Genomic DNA, 21,738 nt, shown 5'->3' on the forward strand with positions numbered 1-21,738 from the left:
TGCTGTTTTAGCTTGTTTTGTTGTGGGCTCTGCTGGATCCTTTTTCTTCATTGTGATCCAGCTGGTCCTGCTGGTTGACTTTGCCCACTCCTGGAATGAGTCCTGGTTAGACAAAATGGAGAATGGCAACTCAAGGGGCTGGTATGCAGGTTAGTGATGCTTGTTTGTGTGTTTGTTTAGCACAATTTAAAAACTGTGCAAAGAAGGAATTAAACTGATAGGGCTTCTACAGGATTCCACTCCCTTCAGAAAATCATATCAAATGTAAATGACTGGAACCAAAGGAACAAGAAGAAAAACAAAAGAAAAGAAAATACTGACAGAAAAAGTCTTGAAAGAACATCAATCGAGAATATGGATTTCATGACAATGAAAGAAAAAAATTAACCAATGAGAAGACAAGATGTGTTTTCAATGATGTATTAGACGCTGGGTAAGATGATACGGGAGCTCAAAGATATATCTAAGTCATTCCAAAGTTCTGGACCTCTAAATGTAATATTAAAATGATGACAAGATGTCTGGCAGAAGGTTAGATCATAATTGCTGCAATATCTAGTTGGGTACAAATGAAAGTCAGATGAGAATGCAAAAAAATCTTTGAAAAGTGTCAGGAAGATCTGGTTTAATGTTGATATATGCAGGAACAGGCAGGAATGAAACATATTAAGCTTATGAAAATTTAACATTGAATATTGTCTAAAAAGAGGTGCAGCTCATTCATATATGCCAGACTGAGAAATTGTTCTTGAAAATCTCTTCTGTATTATATCAGTAATTTGTTCAGGTACTGTTTGTTGGATACATTGCAGCCTAGAATGTTAGAATAGCTCCTGAATGGAGAAAGAAAAAAACTAGAATACAAAGTCAGGTGAGCAGAAGGATGGATCAGAAGACAAACCTTTCAGCATGCCAAACATTTTCATAGATGGTTTTGTTACTCGTTTAAAGTGATTATTGTAATTTAGACTATCATCCAAAACAACCCTCAAAAACGTAGTATGAGATACTAGAGAAATTTAAGCTTCATTAATTAATATGTTGGCTTCTTCTTTTAAGTGTGAAACATTTTTATCTCAAAATATCATATAATATTTTTTTTTTTTACACTGCGTTATCTTCTCAATCTGAAACCAATTGAAGACAGCTGACAAATCGCTGTTTACAAATTGTACAGGATATTTAAAATCGTCACTAACAGTGAGGAGACTGGTATCATCAGCAAAGAGTGAGGAGAAAAGATTATTGCAAGACATAGGCAAGTCATTAATAAGTTAAAAACAATAAAGGGCCCAAGCTTGATCCCTGTGGCACCCCAGAAAAATACTAGATTTGCAGGATGAAACCCTATTCACATAAAAAAAAATGCTCTCTTATATTGATAACTGATTAACCACTTGAGGGCAAGTGTATGTATATATTCCACTATTTCTGGATCTCTGCTAGAGTCTTGAATCTTCTCTGTTTGAAGCCCACGGTCATCTCTTTTGCTGGTGCAGCTTCTCCTGCCACATTTTGTCCTTCCATTGATATGCTTGGACACAGCACTCTGTGAACAGCCAGCCTCCTTAGCTATGAACTTTTGTGGCTTACCCATCCTATGGCGGGTATCAATGATGGTCTTCTGGCCAGTTGTCAAGTCTGCAGTCTTCCCCATATTGAACCCAACTGAGAACATTTCAGAAAAATAACATATCAACAGTCAAACATGGTAGTGGTAGTGTGATGGTCTTGGGCTGCTTCTCCTTCAGGACCTGGACAACTTGCTGTGATTGATGGAACCATGAATTGTGCTCTTTAACAGAAAATCTTGAAGGAGAACGTTCAGCCATCAGTTTGTCACCTCAAGCTGAAGCGCACTTGGGTTCTACAACAGGATAACGATCCAAAACACACCAGCAAGTCAACTTCTGAATGGCTTAAAAAAACCAAAATGAAGGTTTTGGAGTGGCCTAGTAAAAGTCCAGACTTGAATCCCATTATAAAGCATGACCTTAAAAAGGCCGTTCATGCTCGAAAACCCTCAATTTTTGTTCAATTTAATGAATTCTGCTTCCTTGCAGAATTCAAAATTCCAAAATTATCTCCACAGAGATGTGAAAGACTCTTTGCCAGTGATAGAAAATGCTTGATTTCAGTTGTTGCAGCTGAGGATGGCCCAACCAATTATTAGGTTTAGGGGGCCATTGCTTTTCACACTGGCCAGGTAACTTAATATTTTTTTTTCATTAAATGAAATCACCATTTTTATAAAAAAAAAAAAAAAAAACAGCATTTTAAGTAAACTTGGGTTATATGTCTATTTACATTTGTTTGATACAGTGTGTGTGTGTGTGTGTGTGTGTGTGTGTGTGTGTGTACACACACACTCTCAATCTTTACTTCATAATACTTCAGAATTCCAATTAAGACTATTCATCAGCATGCATGGTATGCTGTACCTCCCCAAAATAGGGTGCGACTAAATCATGTGCTCGTGCGACCAACTGAAAAAGTTGGCTGCACCAGTGCAAAGTTAGTGTAGAGGCCTGTATTTATTTTGCGATTGCATCTATTTCCTTTGGTACTGTATGTATAATCTGAAGGACAGGAAGATGATCTGAAATATCTGATACCAATCAACCTGAGGTTATTTAAAAAGCTAAAGAATAGTATAGGATATTGCTGGAGACGTGTGTGAATTTAAAATGTTCATGCCCATAATCAGCAATTTCTTAGGTATGTGATTAATGAGTACAGCTTTGCTTTTACAGCTTTGGTGGTGGTCACAATCTTCAACTACATCCTGTCATTCATTGCTGTTGTGCTATTCTTCCTCTTCTACACCAAACCTGATGATTGCTTCATCAACAAGTTCTTCATTAGCTTCAACACGTTGTTTTGCTTTGGGGCCTCTGTCATCTCTGTGCTGCGTAAAGTACAGGTACATACACCACTGTGAAAACGTATTTGCCCCTTTCCTGATTGATTAGTTTTTGCATATTACTCACATTTAAATGTTTTGGATCATCAAGCCAATTTGAATATCTCACAAAGACAACCCAAGTGCAAAACCTGTTTCTAAACGATTGATGAAAAAAATCTGACCCTCGTGAAAAAGTAATCTCTGCCTCATGTTAAGACTGTGATTAATGACAATTTTTAGAAATCAGAGTTCAATTTTAATGGCCAGACCCAAGCCTTATTATCGCCAGATTTGTTGAATTTAGAAATCACTTAAAATAGTACCCATCGGACACAGTGAGTTTGACTAAAAGATCTGAAAACGTGTCATGCCAAGTTCCAAAGAAATTAAAGAACAAATGAGGAACAAAATGATTGAAATCTGTCTGTCCGGAAAAGGTTACAAAGCCAATTCCAAGGCTTTGGGACTCCAGCAAACCATAGTCAGAGCCATTATTCACAAATGGAGAAAATTCAGAGGAACAGTGGTGAATCTTCCCAGGACTCGTCACCGTACTAAAATTACTCCAAGAGTGCAATGACGATTCATCCAGGAGGTTAGCAGAACCCAGAACAACATCTGAAAAACTGCAGGCCTCATGACTCACTGATAAAAAAAAAGACACTTGGCAAAAACCACAGCTAACAAAAAATAAAAAATAACACGGCATTTGAGAAAAAAACATCACCAGCTGTAAAACATGGTGGTAGCATTGTGATTGTCAGGGGCTGCCTCGCCACTTCAACACCTGGACAACTTCCTGTGATTAATAGAACAATGATTTCTACAAGAAAACAATGTAGGCAAACATCTGGCCCTCAGTTTGTTGCCTCAAGGTCAAGCGCTATTGGGTTATGCAGCAGGACAATGACCCAAACCACACCAGCAAATCCACCTCTGAATGGCTCAAACAAAATTAAGATTTTGCAGTGGCGAAGTCAAAGTCCAGATTTAAATGACCTCAAATGGGCAGGTCATGCTTGAAAATCCTCCAATTTGACTGAGTTCAAAATGTGGTTATCTTTGTCAGATATTAAATGGTTTGATTATCTGAAAACAGTTAAGTGGAATAAAAATGCAAAAAGAAAATTAGAAATGAGGAAGGGGGCAAATACTTTTTCACAGTACTGTTCATTTACAGTGGGTACAGAAAGTATTCAGACCCCCTTAGATTTTTCACTTTGTTATATATTGCAGCCATTTGCTAAAATAAGTTAATTTTTTCCCCTCATTGATGTACACACAGCACCCCATATTAACAGAAAAAAACGGAATTGTTGAATTTTTTTCAGATTTATTAAAAAAGAAAACTGAAATATCACACAGCCATAAGTATTCAGACCCTTTGCTGTGACACTCATATTTAACTCGGGTGCTCTCCATTTCCTCTGATCATGCTTGAGATGCTTCTACACCTTCATTGGAGTCCAGCTGTGTTTTATTATACTGATTGGACTTGATTAGGAAAGCCACACCCCTGTCTTTATAAGACCTTACAGCTCATAGTGCATGTCAGAGCAAATGAGAAGCATGAGGTCAAAGGAACTCCCTGAAGAGCTCAGAGACAGAATTGTGGCAAGGCAGAGATTTGGCCAAGGTTACAAAGACATTTCTGCTGCACTTAAGGTTTCTAAGAGCACAGTGGCCTCCATAATCCTTAAATGGAAGACGTTTGGGACGACCAGAACCCTTCCTAGAGCTGGCCGTTTGGGCAAACTGAGCAATCGGGGGAGAAGAGCCTTGGTGAGAGAGGTAAAAAAGAACCCAAAGATCACTGTGGCTGAACTCCAGAGATGCAGTCAGGAGATGGGAGAAAGTTCTAGAAAGTCAACCACCACTGCAGTCCTCCACCACTCGGGGCTTTAGGACAGAGTGGCCAAACGGAAGCCTCTCCTCAGTGCAAGACATGAAAGCCCGCTTGGAGTTTGCTTAAAAAAAAAAAAAAAAAACCTGAAGGACTCCAAGATGGTGATAAATAAGATTATCTGGTCTGATGAGACCAAGAGAACTTTTTGGCCTTAATTCTAAGCGGTATGGCGGGAGAAAACCAGGCACTGCTCATCACCTGTCCAATACAGTCCCAACAGTGAAACATGGAGGTGGCAGCATCATGCTGTGGAGATGTTTTTCAGCTTTAGGGACAGGAGGAGTGGTTGCAATCGAAGGAAAGATGAATGCGGCCAAGAAAACCTTCTCCAGAGTGCTCAGGACCTTAGACTGTGCCGAAGGTTCACCTTCCAACAAGACAATGACCCTAAACACACAGCTAAAATAACGAAGGAGTGGCTTCAGAACAACTCCGTGACTGTTCTTGAATGGCCCAGGCAGAGCCCTGACTTAAACCCAATTGAGCATCTCTGGAGAGACCTGAAAATGGCTGACCACCAATGTTCACCATCCAACCTGACAGAACTGGAGAGGATCTGCAAGGAGGAATGGAAGAGGATCCCCAAATCCAGGTATGAAAAATTTGTTGCATCATTCCCAAAAAGACTCATGGCTGTATTAGCTCAAAAGGGTGCTTGCACTAAATACTGAGCAAAGGGTCTGAATACTTATGGCTGTGTGACAGTTCAGTTTTTCTTTTTTAATAAATCTGCAAAAATGTCAACAATTCAGTTTTTTCTGTCAATATGGGGTGCTGTGTGTAAATTAATAAGGGGGGGGGGGGGGGGGGGAAAGAACTTAAATTATTTTAGCAAATGGCTGCAATATAACAAAGAGTGACAAAATTTAAGGGGGTCTGAATACTTTCCGTACCCACTGTACATCGTGAGTCTGTCTACTGTTATTTGATGTGTATCTATTTTTGGACATTCCAACCCTTAACATTCCCAAATTTTATTATATATACTCATCTGGACTCCCTGTAAGTTTACTCAAATGATATTCTTCATTTCTGAGCTTGCTTAGATGATTGATGTGTGTCCTAACTGAAAAGAAAAGTACTAGGAAATGTTCTATATACAACCCAAATTCCAATGAAGTTGGGACGTTGTGTTAAACATAAATAAAAACAGAATACAATGATTTGCAAACATGTTAAACCTATATTTAATTGAATACACTACGAAGACAAGATCTTTAATGTTCAAACTGATAAACTTGATTGTTTTTAGCAAATAATCATTAACATAGAATTTTATGGCTACAACACGTTCCAAAAAAGCTGGGACAGGGTCGTGTTTACCACTGTGTTACATCACCTTTTCTTTGAACAACATTCAATAAACGTTTGGGAACTGAGGACGCTAATTGTTGAAGCTTTGTAGGTTGAATTCTTTCTTGGGGTACAGCTTCAGCTGTTCAACAGTCCGGGGTCTCCCTTGTCGTATTTTACGCTTCATAATGCGCCACGCATTTTCAATGGGAGACGGGTCTGGACTGCAGGCAAGCCAGTCTAGTACCCGCACTCTTTTACTAAAAAAAAGCCACGCTGTTGTAACATGTGCAGAATTAAGTTTGGCATTGTCTTGCTGAAATAAGCAGGGGCGTCCATGAAAAAGACGTTGCTTGCATGGCAGCATATGTTTCCCCAAAACCTGTGTGTACCTTTCAGCATTAATGGTGCACCGTGCCATTGGCACTAACACAGCCCCATACCATCACAGATGCTGGCTTTTGAACTTTGCGTCCATAACAGTCCGGATGGTTCTTTTCCTCTTTGGCCCGGAGGACACGACGTCCACAATTTCCAAAAACAATTTGAAATGTGGACTCGTCGGACCACAGAAACACTTTTCCACTTTGCTTCAGTCCATCTTAGATGAGCTCGGGCCCAGAGAAGCCGGCGGCGTTTCTGGGTGTTGTTGATAGATGGCATTTGCTTTGCATAGTTCAGTTTCAAGTTGCACTTACGGAGTTAGCGTCGGACTGTATTTACTGACATTGGTTTTCTGAAGTGTTCCTGAGCCCATGTGGTGATAATCCTTTCCACATTGATGTCGGTTTTTGATGCAGTGCCGCCTGAGGGATCAAAGGTCACGGGCATTCAATGTTGGTTTCCGGCCTTTCCGCTTACATGCAGTGATTTCTCCAGATTCTCTGAACCTTTTGATGATATTACGGACCGTAGACGATGAAATCCCTAAATTCCTTGCAATTGTACGTTGAGGAACATTGTCCTTAAACTGTTCGACTAGTTTCTCACGCACTTGTTCACAAAGAAGTGAACCTCGCCCCATCTTTGCTTGTGAATGACTAAGCAATTCAGGGAAGCAATCATGGCACCCACCGGTTCCCAATTAGCTTGTTCACCTGTGGGATGTTCCAAACAGGCGTTTGATGAGCATTCCTCAACTTTCTCAGTCTTTTTTGCCACCTGTCCCAGCTTTTTAGCCATAAAATTCTAAGTGCATGATTATTTGCTAAAAACAATGTTTATCAGTTTGAACACTAAATATCTTGCCTTTGTAGTGTATTCAATTAAATATTGGTTGAACATGATTTCCAAATCATTGTATTGTTTTTATTTGTTTAACACCAATTGGGGTTGTACTCTGTAGTTATTCCTCATGTTTACGTACAAGAGACCAGTTTAAAATGCAAGTGCATAAAGAAATTGTTATTTTTGGGTGCTTTCCAGGAGTCTCAGCCTCGTTCTGGTCTTCTTCAGTCCTCCATCATCACCCTGTACGCCACATTTCTAACTTGGTCTGCCATGAGCAACGAACCAGGTAAGAATGTTTGCTGACCACATGCTGGCAAGAGGTCATGTCCCTAAATTAGATCTAGGCTGTAGATCAAATTTTTAAAATATATCGATAGACTGTATTTGCCAATATACTGTATGGTTCTTAGGAAACAAATTGACATCCATTCATGTCTTCACATTTTGTCATCTAACAGGGAGCAAAGGATAAAAAATTTTTTTTTTTTTAAAATAAAAAATTGGTTTGTTTTTATATCTCCATATAGTACTATATAGTACAATTGGACATACTGTATACATGCTCATACAGTTTGGATTGTCCGTTGCAGTCGGAGTTTGTCCTTTTTTGTAGCAGCACCAAACCAGACTGTGATGGAAGAACACAGGACTGATTCGATGACCGCTGTCGAACTGCCTCAGCAGCTCCCGTGGAAGGCCGTGCTTTCTCAGAAGCCGCTTTTCTCAAAACCCCTCAGAGTTAACAGCACTAAGCACAACAGAACACTTCTTGCTCGTACAACCCCCCCCCCCCAACAGCAACGCATAACAGTTTGTTACAATATTAAAGGGCAATAAACTGATCGTGTTTCATTGTCAACAGTCATCAATCTTCCTCCTTCAATCAGATGTGCAAGTCATGAGGAGGTTTTATGGCTCCAGATGATATTAACCAGCTTTCCTGTGTTTTGTGAAACCAAACTGGCTGGTTGAAGTTCAGGAAGCAGGAATGCAAAAGTTTATCAGTTCTTGGGGTCGCCATGACAACCGGGCCATAGTCATTACATATCCCCCTTTTCGCCGGCTGGAGCAGCTCGATGGTGATGTGGGCGGCGACTTCATGAAAGATGGCACAGGTTGCCAGGTGAACACAACAATGCAGTAACCAGAGTACAACATTAGTGCATACCACACCCCGTTATGGCTCTAGTGCATTCCCATGACGGGTGTCTACCGGAGGTGTGCCTCTATGTGGTGAGATCAAGAGATTGCAAAGTTGAAAGGAAAAAGCTAACACTAACGTTAACAAAGAATATTTGTAACGTTCTCCAAAAACAGGAAACAGAGGAGAGGCAAAAGAAGGTATCCAAAAAATGTCAACGCAGCTCCTTCTGAGTAAAAAGAGAGGAAGTCTCTGAAAAAAAAATATTAGGTGTGAAACCTCCTCAAATAGTAAACAAAAAGAAGAGGTGAAAGGCATGGGTTCTAGTCTTGACAAAGGAAAGAAACCTTAGCCTCGGTAAAAGAGGAAATGAGGAGGTGCGGGAAACAGTTGGGGTGGGGTGGGGGGGGGGGGGGGGGGGAGCCTCCTGCACAGTTTGAGCTGGGTCATTTCTGGGTTCAGCCATTCCTTTCCTACGGAAAACCTCGGGCAAGCATTAGAGTGTTGTTCTAAGCAGTTCCGCAGCTTCCGGGTCTTTTGGCTATGCTGAAAATCATGCAGTGACCGAGGATGCTTAGGGCCACTAAGTTAAGGTCTGTAGCAGACCAGGAGTGCGCAAACAGGGGTTTTGGCATCTTAGCGTTGGTCATGTCAATTGCCTGAGTTCCTCCAAATGTAATTTGTTCAAGCATTTCCGTGTCAAATTCGAATTTGTGCTGTTGTAACTGCCGGACGGCAGGTGGTACCGAGTGACATCCTCAATATGCAAAGTGGCATCTTTGAGGGCGTCGCTGATTGGGCGAGCAACAAGAAAGACTCTTTCTCGGAACTCAGGATTGACATGCAGACCTGCGGCGGTGCTTTGGTCGGGCATCTGAGTTGGCGGACTTCATGTTGTCGTTGATGTAGCTAGGATGATGTCACGGAGGTCGGACCGGTCCGGTTGGACTGCTTGACCGGTCCGGTCTCACCATGTAGACCATCCTTCGTTTCGTGCATGGTGCATAGTGGGCGTATAATTGTGTGCCCCCCTTTCGACTGCGTGGGGCCACGAACGGCTGTGAAGTGCGTTTCACGGAGGCGCGATCACAAAAGCCCACGATAATGCAAATGAGAAGGCACAAAACCGAGGAGAAACCAAAGTAAAGCTTGCGTCGACGTCAGGAAGGGTAACCAGCAAAAAAAATATACATATAAGAATTGAATTCAGTGCATATTAGCCATTCATAGTGACGTCGGTATATTAAAAATCCAAAGTATGTTCTCACATGAACTTTTTTTTTCTTTTCATGTTCTGTTAATGCTAGTTGCACAATTGGAGAGGAAAACTGTGGCTGTTGAAAAGACTGAAAACTTAAGTGATAATTCATTTCAAATTGAATCTACGATTTGATTTGTATTGCTATTTTCCCAAATAAAATCGTGATATATTGATGTATACTGTATGTATATATTTGTATTTTTCAGACCGAACGTGTAACCCGAGCCTGCTGAGTATTTTCCACCAGATAGCAGCGCCCACATTTGCTCCTCTTGAGATCGAAAACCAGACTGCTGTGGTGATCCTTGGCACAGAGGAACCCATCCCCACATCGCCTTACCTACAGTGGTGGGATGCACAGACCATTGTGGGCCTCGCTATATTTGTCTTGTGCATCATCTACTCCAGGTAGGTTCAACCGCAATGTCGTCCAAAATGAGCACCGGTCCTGGTCTCGTGTGATATATGCTGTACAGTATACTCGAGCGTTTGTTGTTGTCCCGCTTGAAATAAGCCTGTTTTGAGGGGCCAGCCGCAGTATTTGTTGTCGTATTTCCCCCAGCATTCGGTCGTCCAGAACCAGCCAGGTGAACAAACTGACCATGGCCTCGAAAGACTCCGCCATCCTGGCTGAGGACGGTAGTCTGGAATCATCAGAGGAAGCGAGTGGACCGAGGCGGGTGAAGGACAATGAACAGGACCTAGTCCAATACAGCTACTCCTTTTTTCATTTCCTGCTCTTCCTGGCCTCACTTTACATCATGATGACCCTCACAAACTGGTACAGGTCAGGACTGCCCTCACTCCCAAAATACTACACCCAAGGAAATGTTTTACAGCCACAGGAAATAATTGGATTATTATGATTGCGTTTGGATATGATTTACATCGATGCGAGGATTTAGCTCAGGTACGCTTTTTCCGCCATCCGCCCGATCCATTTTCTTGAGCTCCAATAGGATGATACCAAACAAAGAAGGCGCCAACAGCCTGTCACATGAAATGCCCGACTAAACTGTCACACGACGATCCGATGACCCTCACGTGAAGTCATTGCTGAGGTCATTATGGGTCATTGCCAATTTTGAAACGCTCTGCTTTGGTACTTCCGATCAATCGATCCATTTACTATACCGCTTGTCCTCCTTAGGGCAGGTGAGATGCGGCCTATCCCAGCTGACTTTGGGCAAGGGGCGTGTCATACCCTGGACTGGTCGCCAGCCAATCGCAGGGCATACGCAGTACAAACGACCGTTCAGAATCACGATCTAAAATCTTGAATAAACCTGAGATGCATGTAGTTGGAACCCAGAGAAAACGCAAGCACATGGAGAACATGCAAAGAGCGCACAGAAAGGCAGGAACCACCACCAGGAGTGTTAACCAATAGCCCATAGCTGCCACAATCACGCCATACATGCATTCGTACAGTACATGAATACATTTTGTTTCATGTTTTGGGTCTCTCTCACACGCACTTGCTTAATATACAAAATGTTAGCATCGTAACAGAAAACGGCAACCTTCATCGTAGGTCTGTTCTGTACAGTATATTTATTCTCTGCTAAGCGCTAAGGTCAATTACGAAACAAAATGCAACTTGAATTGTTGTTCAGTGTTGTGAATCACTTTGGGCCCCGCCATTTCAAAGCCACAAGTTGAAAATATGATTTTCTAGCACCCCCGTTAGTCATGAGAACGGTTATCAATTTTCTGCCCCGCCTTCCGTGGTTGCGAATGTAGCTTTTATGCGGACGAATGCAAGAAAGACACAGGGAAGTGCAATAACGGTGCCCCATCTTTCATGAATCTCCTGACTTGGACTTTTCGAACTTTCAAATCCAAACTGAGTGAAGATTGCCCTGTTGCTATTCAAATGAATGTCTTCGTGTTTGATATGGAACGAAAAGCTATGTTGCTATCATTTTGAGAAACCTCCATGTCTGAAAGGAAGCTTTTATGCACTTTACCTCGAGCAATACAAGTACATTAACATTTGGATTATTCTGAGAAAAATTTATTTACCCAGAACTGCAAATTTTACCAACAACATTGGCTGAGCCTGAACATGGCCAACAAAAAGTGAAGGCATTGCAGAATTGATGATTTTGTCTTTTATCTCATTTGGGGACGAGATCTCTTCAAATACTCAACCTATTCCAAATATGTTCCTCCTCCTCCTAGCCCAAATGCAGACTACACCATAACCAGCAAATGGCCAGCCGTGTGGGTGAAGATCACCTGCAGCTGGTTGTGTTTGACCCTCTACATCTGGACCTTGGTGGCTCCCATGATTCTCACCAACAGACACTTCAGCTGATTTCTTGACTCGACATTCCTTCACAAAACCCCTGCATCGGTCTGGAACAACTGGGATAATCACAGATGTTATATTGTATAGAATGCATAATTTCATTGATGCTTTTGTAAATTTGAATCCAAAACAAGCTAAACTGGTCTCAACCCATGCCAAGACACGTTTTAGGATTACAGTATTTCTGGAGCCTTTTTGTCAGGGTCATATCCTATCGAAATATTTCCCTGAGTTTAGTTTGCGACTATGTCTCTCCAATGCCTTACAACTGTTTCAAAAAAGACTGTGCACTATAAAGACATGTTTCGTTTAAAAAAGACTGTGCACTATAAAGACATTTTTACAACCCCAATTCCAAAGAAGTTGGGATGTTGTGTGAAACATAAATAAAAACAGAACCTTTTGATGATATTATGGACCGTAGATGATAAATCCCTAAATTCCTTGCAATTGTACGTTGAGAACATTGTCCTTAAACTGTTGGACTATTTTCTCACGCACTTGTTCACAAAGAGGTGAACCTCGCCCCATCTTTGCTTGTGAATGACCGAGCAATTCAGGGAAGCAATCATGGCACCCACCTGTTACCAATTAGCCCGTTCACCAACTTTCTCAGTCTTTTTTGCCACCTGTCCCAGCTTTTTTGGAACATGTTACAGCCACAAAATTCTAAGTTCATGATTATTTGCTAAAAACAATAAAGTTTATCAGTTTGAACATTAAATATCTTGTCTTTGTAGTGTATTCAATTAAATATGGGTTGAACATGATTTGCAAATCATTGTATTCTGTTTTTATTTATGTTTAAAACAACATCCCAACTTCATTGGAATTGGGGTTGTAGTAAATGACTGCTCAAACACGACACAATTATGAATATCAAATGCTGTTTTTGCCAAATATTTATAAAACATGCTTTGGTTTCATGGGTTTTGAAATATCTTGTTTTAAGAAATAAATCTGTACCCTTAAAACCTAAATATTTGCTTAAATGTGAGAACAGTGATGATTTGTTTCTTAAAAGATGTGTGTGTATATAGTACAGGACCTGTATGAGGGCAGCAGAACAGTTGTGAGGTGTGCTGTAGGTGTGCCAGAGGAGTTTAAGGTGGAAGTGGGAGTGCAGCAGGGATCAGTGCTAAGCCCCTTCCTGTTTGCAGTGGTGATGGATAGGCTGACAGATGACTACAGTCCCCATGGACCATGATGTTTGCAGAAGACATTGTGATCTGCAGTGAAAGCAGGGATCAGGTGGAGGAACAATTACAAAGATGGAGGCATGCACTGGAAAGCAGAGGAATGAAGATTAGCCGAAGTAAGACAATATATGTGCATGAATGAGAGGAGTGGTGGGGGAAGAGTGAGGCAACAGGGAGAGGAGATAGCAAGGGCGGAGGACTTAGCGTCAACAGTTCAGAGCAATGGTGAGTGTGGTCAGGACGTGAAGAAACAGGTCCAAGCGGGTTGCAACGGGTGGAGGAAGGTCTCAGCTGTGTTATGTGACAGAAGAGTCTCTGCTAGCATGAAGGACAAAGTTTATAAGACAGTGGTGAGGCCAGCCATGACGTACGGATTAGAGACAGTGGCACTGAAGAGACAACAGGAAGCAGAGCTGGAGGTGGCGGAAATGAAGATGTTGAGGTTCGCTCTCAGAGTGACCAGGTTGGATAGGATTTGAAATGAGCTCATCAGAGGGACAGACAAGGTTGATGTTTTGGAAACAAAGAGAGCAGTCTTTGATGGGGAGATATTGAGTATATTGGTCGAAGGGTGATGAGAATGGCGCTGCCAAGCGAGAGAGCTCGAGGAAGACCAAAGAGAAGGTTTATATATGTAGTGAGTGAATACATAAGGGCAGAGGATGCAGGAGATAGGTTTACATGGAAAAGGATGACACGCTGTGGCAACACCTAAGGGGACAAGCCCAAAGGAAAAGATGTCTGTCATTCCAGTGGAATTTGTAAAGAAAATGGTAGCAATTCGCCCCACAATTGAGAAGCTTGAGTCAGGGCCGCTACTTCCCTGTGTGGCTTGTGAAATTGTAACTGGTCGGCTCGTGGTGTGACGGCAGATGGATGCTTTCAACTCAGATGACTTGGTATTGTAAGTACCACTGCAGTAGGAACCGGTATCAAAGTTTCATGCAGTGTCAGTAGCGTCACAACATACTTTGCTCACACACATCAAGTCAAAAAGCTTCTACATATTTTTAATGGTGTATTTGTACAGTACTTTACAGCGGAAGGGAGGTGTTTATCTCCTAAACAAGGACTCAAACTGAAAATAACACTTTCCATAGGCCAGCACCCAAATCTGCATCCGATTACATTTGACATGAGAAATTCCTTGATCAGCTACGGCGAATTAGCCATCCATTTGCCATATCGCTTATCCTCACTCGGGTCGCGGGCGTGCTGGAGCCTATCCCGGCAGACTCTCTGCGAGAGGCGGGGTACACCCTGAACTGGTCGCCAGCCAATCGCAGGGCACATATAGCAACCTACCAAGTGTGTTTTGGGGATGTGGGAGGAAACCAGAGTACCCTGAGAAAACCCACACAGGCGAGGCCAGATTTGAACCCAGGTCCTCAGAACTGTGAGGCAGATGTGCTAACCAGTCGCCCTATGGCGAATTAGTTTTCAAATGATTGAATCTGACACCGTCCGAATATTCTGATCTGTTTTGATGCCAGTGTTGTATTGAACAGAATAATGCAGTATGGAGGAGTTGTGCCATGGAGTAAGACTGTGTGACTGCAGCTTAACTTCTTCTAGGTGATGTCATGTTATACTAACTGCAAACAAGTGAGTCTGAATCAACAGGACCTCTGCTGGTTGCAGCCCAGTAGTGCACTGCTAACTCGTGCCAATAATTCATTAAATAATTCCAAACAATTGACTGAATTCTTGTCAGAATTGTTCCACATAATTCAATTTTAAAAATACTCAATTTTATAACGAGCGCTGATAAACTGATCCGAAAAATATTTTGGAGTTGAACCCTTTCATCCCACCATAGACCGCTTTCTTCCTCTCGAACGAACTTCCTCAAGCTTTTTAATGACTGCTGCTGATTTTTTGGATGAGGCTGTGTAGCTCTTCAGTAGCTTCTCAAACAGTGCCTCTGTGTTGGGATGAGTACTGAGAAAAGCTTTCTCTAGCACATACAGATCTACCCCCTTATCCTCCGGCAGAGCTGAGATGGAACTTAAACCAAAGTCGATGAGGACTAAGTCAGACTCTCCATCTTCTGGTGGACACCTCAGCAGCATGTTGGAGGTGGTCAAGTCACCATGGATGATGTCCTCATCATGCATTTTGGCCAGGATGTTGCCCATCTTCTCAGCCAGGTGCTCCAGCTCCACATCAGGACAGGAGGAACTAGACAGCTGAGTGGAAGCAATGTGGTCGCGCACGGTCGAGGATCCCACAATTTCCTCCAAGAAGATGCAGTGGGAGGTGTAGTCCACAAAGTAGACTACAGGGGTGGATATGCCTAAGACGAGAGAATTTGAAGGAGAATTTATTTTAATAAACCGTGGTTGTAAGGTTGGGCTTGAAAGCTAACAAAGACTGAAAAATACTACACGTATGGATGTTGGATACCACTTTTTTTCAGACTGGTACCAGTACGAGTATTCACTCGAGTACTCACCGACACCCCGACCGCTTGTACTTTTGAGACGGAAAATTTCTATTCACACAGTGACAGATAATTTTGAACAAAGATCTTTCTGACACGATAGGTTGAAGTGTCAAACCAACTACTGGTGAGGAGGATTTACTCAATGTTAGATGTTTTTTTTCTGCCTTAAGTATCGATGGTTGCTATCAGCAGCTTTTACGAGTACCCCATACCTTCAAATAAGGCCAGTATCGGTACTCGCCCATCCCTATACCAAGGTTCGAATTAAGCGGTCTCGCATCGCATTTTGCACCTCAAAAAAATTTGAGGTTAACTTTGGGGGTGCGTATTATACATGGGTGCGCATTCTACATGAGAAATTACGGTAACTCAATGTGCTTTACATGATTACAAACATTTTTTTAAAAAAAGCTTATAAACATTTTTTAAAAAGATTCAAAATAAAATACTATAAAAACAGCATACAGTGCAAGAAAGATCATTTGAAAGTTGAAATGCTCTAAAAAGCATGAGCAAAAAACTTTTTAACTTGGACTTAAAAACATTCACACTTGGTGTTGACAACACTTCTGTTAGCAACGTATTCTATTTGTGTGCAGCTAAATTCTGCCTCACAATGTTTGCTTTGGACTCTGTGCTCCACTATTTGACCTGATTCTGTAGAACTCAGAGCCCTACTGGGTTTATATTACATTAGCATTTCTTGTAATCGGGACCTAAACCATTTAATGATTTATAGACCAGTAGCACAGCCATAAAGTCTATTCTAAAGCTGACTGGGAGCCAGTCCTGTCAGAAGACCATTACAGTAGTCAAGTCTATTTGAGATAAAAGCACAGATGAGCTTCTCCTGGTCTGCTTGGCAATTTTTTGTGCATTACATTTCATCCGTTCCGTCCCCCCCCCCCATATTTGCATGCAGTGTTAATGTTAAAATCGTACATAATGTTGAGGCGGTTTACAGTAACGTTAAATTTACATTTTAGAAATCAAAGCATTGCCTTGTCTCTGCTGAACACACAGGTCAACTACACTACTGTATGTTAATGTTGGTCATGATGGAGTTACTTAGAGAGCAAATATTTTTTGGGGGTGGTACCTGGAGTCAAATGTTTGAGAACAACAGATCTAGCCTACCTACATATAACATAGGCGGCAAGATTTGATCCAACACAAAAAAATTCTTTAAGTCACTTCATCCATTTGTTCTTCTATTTTCGTAAATGTATTTTTACATTACTACCTGTACATGATGACAAGTGCAAACAATAAGCTTTTGATATCAATCAACATTGATTTATTTTACATCTTAAGTTACAGTGTTACCGGTCATGAATTAGCCTGTGAAGCCCTTGAAAGTACAAGTGAGGTTTTTGCAGTCCTGTACTTGCCTGCTCTCCGGCAGCGCAGAATAGAACGAACCTCTTGCACCGTCCGACGGTGTGTTAGTTTTTCGTCCAACAGAGGGTGTCTATAACGTTTTAGGAACCTTTCTTTCACAATAGTCGGATTTCCCAGAAACACAGTCCGGTATATTCTGGCTTCTGCGCCTTGCTTTAATAGCTCAACCTTTGAAAGAAAGACAGATGTCGCCATTGTTTTTCCGGGTCTTCTTCTTCGCTGAGGGTTTAACGGCGTTTGTCGCCGTTCGATGACGTCACGCTACAGCAGCGCCACTCGGATGTGTTCGGGTTAAAAGTCCCTCTTGGTTTGGTTTTCTGTTTTCCGTTTGATATTTCAGTTCACCTCGAACTTGTGTCTCCATATAAAATACAGAGAATTACAACTAGCTTTACTGTAATTTTATCATGGCTTTAAATATCTATATTAACTTTTCTGAATGAAAAATATGGAGGGTTCTGACCTCATACCCCCATACCAATAAAGCTGTTTAGAATGTGATGTATTGATTTGATTTGCTTTTATGTCGTGTACCTAGCACTACTTGTTAGACCAATGATCAATTACACTTTAATACGTCGAAAAATTATTGATAATAGGCGTGAATATTTGTCATATAATCTTATTTGTCCCATCCATCCATCCATTTTCCGTACTGCTTCTCCTCACGGGGGTCGCGGGCGTGCTGGAGCCTATCCCAGCTGACTCCGGACGAGAGGCGGGGTACACCCTGAACTGGTCGCTAGCATTATACCCCACACTGTCTTCTTCTTTTCCTCTCGACTTGTCCCGTGAGGGGTCGCCACAGCGCGTCATCCTTTTTCACGGAAGCCTATCTCCTGCATCCTCCTCTCGAACACCAACTGCCCTCATGTCTTCCCTCACAACATCCATCAACCTTCTCTTTGGTCTTCCTCTAGCTCTCTTGCCTGGAAGCTCCATCCTCATCATCCTTCTCCCAATATACTCACTATTTGTCTCTTTGTCTCCAAAACATGGAACCTTGGCTGTCCCTCTGATGAGCTCATTTCTAATTTTATCAAACCTGGTCACTCCGAGAGAGAACCTCTCCATCTTCATTTCTGCCACCTCCAGCTCTGCTTCCTGTTGTCTCTTCATTGCCACTGTCTCTAATCCGTACATCATGGCTGGCCTCACCACTGTTTTATAAACTTTGCCCTTCATCCTAGCAGAGACTCTTCTGTCACATAACACACCTGACACCTTCCTCCACCCGTTCCAACCTGCTTGGACCTGTTTCTTCACTTCCTGACCACACTCACCATTGCTCTGGACGGTTGACTCCAAGTATTTCAAGTCCTCCACCCTTGCTATCTCTTCTCCCTGGAGCCTCACTCTTCTCCCACCACCCCCCTCATTCATGCACATATATTCCGTTTTACTACAGCTAATCTTTTTTGTTATACTGTACTCTTAAATTCCAGACTTCATACACAATCGATACCCTAATGTAAGAAGTTACAGTAAAAGTAACTTCAAGTAAATGAAAGTAACAAGCCCACAAACAAAAACAAGGCGTATAAACACATATGATCCCGTGGAACGAGAAACGGCATCGGCAGCTGCAGCAGCTGGTCTAACGGGGCCGAGGCATCTGCTATTGCTGCCTCGAGACACGACGGGAGGTGAAGTAGGACCTGCCTTGTCCGAGGCAGCTGCCTCCACCTCGAGCCACAAAACGTGCTCGACCTAGCTCTCTTATCTTGTAGCCCGATTGCACTGCCTTTTCCTTCTCCTTCTCCTTCTCCTTCTCCTTCTCCTTCTCCTTCTTAGTAATGGCGGTTGGAAAACAACAAAATAATGCATTTCTGCCACCTACTGGGAAGGAGCGTGGACCAAAATATCGAAAACTGCTATGAATATATATTACACCTAGATGCTGCCTGATCTAGTCTGATCTCGGAAGCTAAGCGGGGTCGGTCCTGATTAGTACTTGGATGGGAGATCGCTTCAGAAAACCAGGTGCTAGGGTTCGGCAGTGGGCCAAACACCTGCTCCCGTAAAAAAAACGACACATTACTGAAACCGCAATTGCGACCTAATGTGCCTCATGGCATTGAGAGCTCCGACTAACTCATTAACACCTAGACCCTCTGTATCAGTTGTGTTTGTATCAGATACTTCAATAATACCATGTAAAACTTCCCGTTGGAGCATATCTAGAGTGTTTAAAGACGGATTTTCTCGCCCAAGTTCAGATACTAACTGTCTTCTTTCGCTCTCATATCTCCCGCAATGCATGATAACATGGTCTACCGTTTGCACTCGTTCACAATAATCCCAGCTCCCACTTTCGCGCTGAGCCATTTTAAGTAACGTGTTGTTCAACCAACAATAGCCGAATCTTAACCTTGAGATACGCTCATTTTGTTATATCTTCGACTCGCACTAGCTTTCCTCATTCCTCCCACTATTTCGCATTCGATAATACGACCTCCAAGCCCTTTCTTCCTCCCATTGCTTTCGCCACCTTTCTTTTAATCTCATTGTCACCATTGTCCAATATGTCCAGTGTCCAAATCTTAATATTATTGTTTTTTTGTCTTCTATCTCTTCCTGTCCATCTCCATTACCAGGCTCATACTTGGTCAGTTATCAAAGCTACTGGATAAATTGTTTGTCAAGCAATTCGATACTTTTCAATAAAAGAATGGCATATAAAATGATCACCAGTACGGCTTTCGTAATAACAGATCAAAATCTTTAACAGTGATGGCTCTTCATACTCCTCGGTTCTTTCCTCACTTCCTCTATTCTAATCTTTTCTCTGTCATTGTCCCCATTGACCAACTGCTTCCATCTTGTCACTGCCCTTTCCTCAATGGTCAGTACATTTCCATTTGTCTCGAATCACCCGAAAACCTGCTCGATGGCCAAATACGTACAACTCCTTTTCTCCTACCTTGGTGTCCTGCCTCTCCTACAACTCCTGATACACTTTCTGAATGTTTGGTGCAAACACAACATTGCTCATCACAAAAAGAATGTTAGTCGGGGTTATTTTAAAAGAAGAGTTGGCTTAGAATGTCTTGGAGGTGAAAAGAGTATCAGATCGAGTGATGAGGCTGAAACTTGAAATTGAGGGTGTTCTGGATAATGTGATTATGCCCCACAGGTAGGATGTGACTTAGAGGTGAAAGAGAAATTCTGGAAGGAGCTAGACGAAGTAGTTCTGAGCATCCCAGACAGAGAGAGAGTCGTAATTGGTGCAGATTCTAATGGACATGTTGGTGAAAGAAACAGGGGTGCTGAAGAAGGATGGGTAAGTACGGCATCCAGGAAAGAGGCTTTTCGGGAAGAGGTGAGACAGGCTCTCGGTGGACGGGAGGAGCTTCCAGAAGACTGGACCACTGCAGCCAAGGTGATCAGAGAGGCAGGCAGGAGAGTACTTGGTGTATCTTCTGGCAGAAAAGGAGAGAAGGAGACTTGGTGGTGGAACCTCACAGTACAGGAAATCATACAAGGAAAGAGGTTAGCTCAGAAGAAGGGGACACTGAGAAGACCGAGGAGAGGCGAAAGGAATACATTGAGATGCGACACAGGGCAAAGGTAGAGGTGGCAAAGGCCAAACAAGAGGCATATGATGACATGTATGGCAGGTTGGACACTAAAGAAGGAGAAAAGGATCAATACAGGCTGGCCAGACAGAGGGATAGAGATGGGAAGGATGTGCAGTAGGTTAGGGTGATTAAGGATAGAGAATACTTTGAGGAGTTATGAATGAGGAAAATGAGAGAGAAGGAAGAGTCGAGGAGGCAAGTGTGGTGGACAAGGAAATGGCAATGATTAGTAAGGGGGAAGTTAGAAATGCATTAAAGAGGATGAAAAATGGAAAGGCAGTCCTGATGACATTCCTGTGGAGGTATGGAAGCATCTAGGAGCGGTGGCTGTTGAGTTTTTGACCAGCTTCCATCCATCCATCTATCCATTTTCTGAGCCGCTTCTCCTCACTAGGGTCGCAGGCGTGCTGGAGCCTATCCCAGCTATCATCGGGCAGGAAGCGGGGTACACCCTGAACTGGTTGCCAGCCAATCGCAGGGAACATACAAACAGGCACGGGGAGAACATGCAAACTCCACACAGGCGGGGCCGGGAGATTGAACCACGGTCCTCAGAACTGTGAGGCTGACGCTCTCACCAGTCGGCCACCGTGCCGGTTTTTGACCAGCTTGTTCAACAGAATTTTAGCGCGTGAGAAGATGCCTGAGGAATGGAGGAAAAGTGTGCTAGTGCCCATTTTTAAGAACAAGGGTGATGTGCAGAGCTGTGGGAACTATAAAGGAATAAAGTTGATGAGCCACACAATGAAGTTATGGGAAAGAGTAGTGGAGGCTAGACTCAGGACAGAAGTGAGTATTTGCGAGCAACAGTATGGTTTCATGCTTAGAAAGAGTACCACAGATGCATTATTTGCCTTGAGGATGTTGATGGAAAAGTACAGAGAAGGTCAGAAGGAGCTAGATTGTGTCTTTGTGGATCTAGAGAAAGCCTATGACAGAGTACCCAGAGAGGAACTGTGGTACTGCATGCAGAGGTCTGGAGTGGCAGAGAAGTATGTTAGAAGAATACAGGACATGTACGAAGTCAGCAGAACAGTGATGAGTTGTGCTGTAGGTGTGAC

The 21,738-nt window shown here is 42.5% G+C and overlaps 2 protein-coding genes across 6 annotated transcripts in view; one reads left to right on the forward strand and one right to left on the reverse strand.

Moving 5' to 3' along the window:
- The window catches only part of si:ch73-267c23.10 (serine incorporator 3), a 32,952-nt gene extending 18,007 nt beyond the window's left edge, over nucleotides 1–14,945 (forward strand). For 4 of the 5 annotated variants that reach the window (XM_061785010.1, XM_061785013.1, XM_061785011.1 and 1 more), the window contains exons 5-10: nucleotides 12–149; nucleotides 2,754–2,923; nucleotides 7,530–7,620; nucleotides 9,943–10,144; nucleotides 10,299–10,523; nucleotides 11,921–14,945. In XM_061785010.1, coding sequence (XP_061640994.1) covers nucleotides 12–149; nucleotides 2,754–2,923; nucleotides 7,530–7,620; nucleotides 9,943–10,144; nucleotides 10,299–10,523; nucleotides 11,921–12,056 — 962 coding nt within the window. In that variant the 3' untranslated portion in view covers nucleotides 12,057–14,945. The remainder of the gene's footprint in view (nucleotides 1–11; nucleotides 150–2,753; nucleotides 2,924–7,529; nucleotides 7,621–9,942; nucleotides 10,145–10,298; nucleotides 10,524–11,920) is intronic. The other variant, XM_061785014.1, reaches the window with a different exon arrangement.
- tp53rk (TP53 regulating kinase) lies at nucleotides 14,243–17,348 on the reverse strand. The gene is made up of 2 exons (XM_061785015.1): nucleotides 17,087–17,348; nucleotides 14,243–15,545 (listed from the first exon to the last, which is right to left on the reverse strand). The coding sequence occupies exons 1-2, from the start codon at nucleotides 17,289–17,291 to the stop codon at nucleotides 15,055–15,057; spliced, it is 696 nt and encodes a 231-aa protein (XP_061640999.1). The 5' UTR covers nucleotides 17,292–17,348; the 3' UTR covers nucleotides 14,243–15,054.
- Between the last annotated feature and the right edge of the window lie 4,390 nt (nucleotides 17,349–21,738).

The sequence above is a fragment of the Phyllopteryx taeniolatus genome, chromosome 9 (genome assembly GCF_024500385.1).
Source record: "Phyllopteryx taeniolatus isolate TA_2022b chromosome 9, UOR_Ptae_1.2, whole genome shotgun sequence".
In the NCBI taxonomy this organism is placed as follows: domain Eukaryota; kingdom Metazoa; phylum Chordata; class Actinopteri; order Syngnathiformes; family Syngnathidae; genus Phyllopteryx; species Phyllopteryx taeniolatus.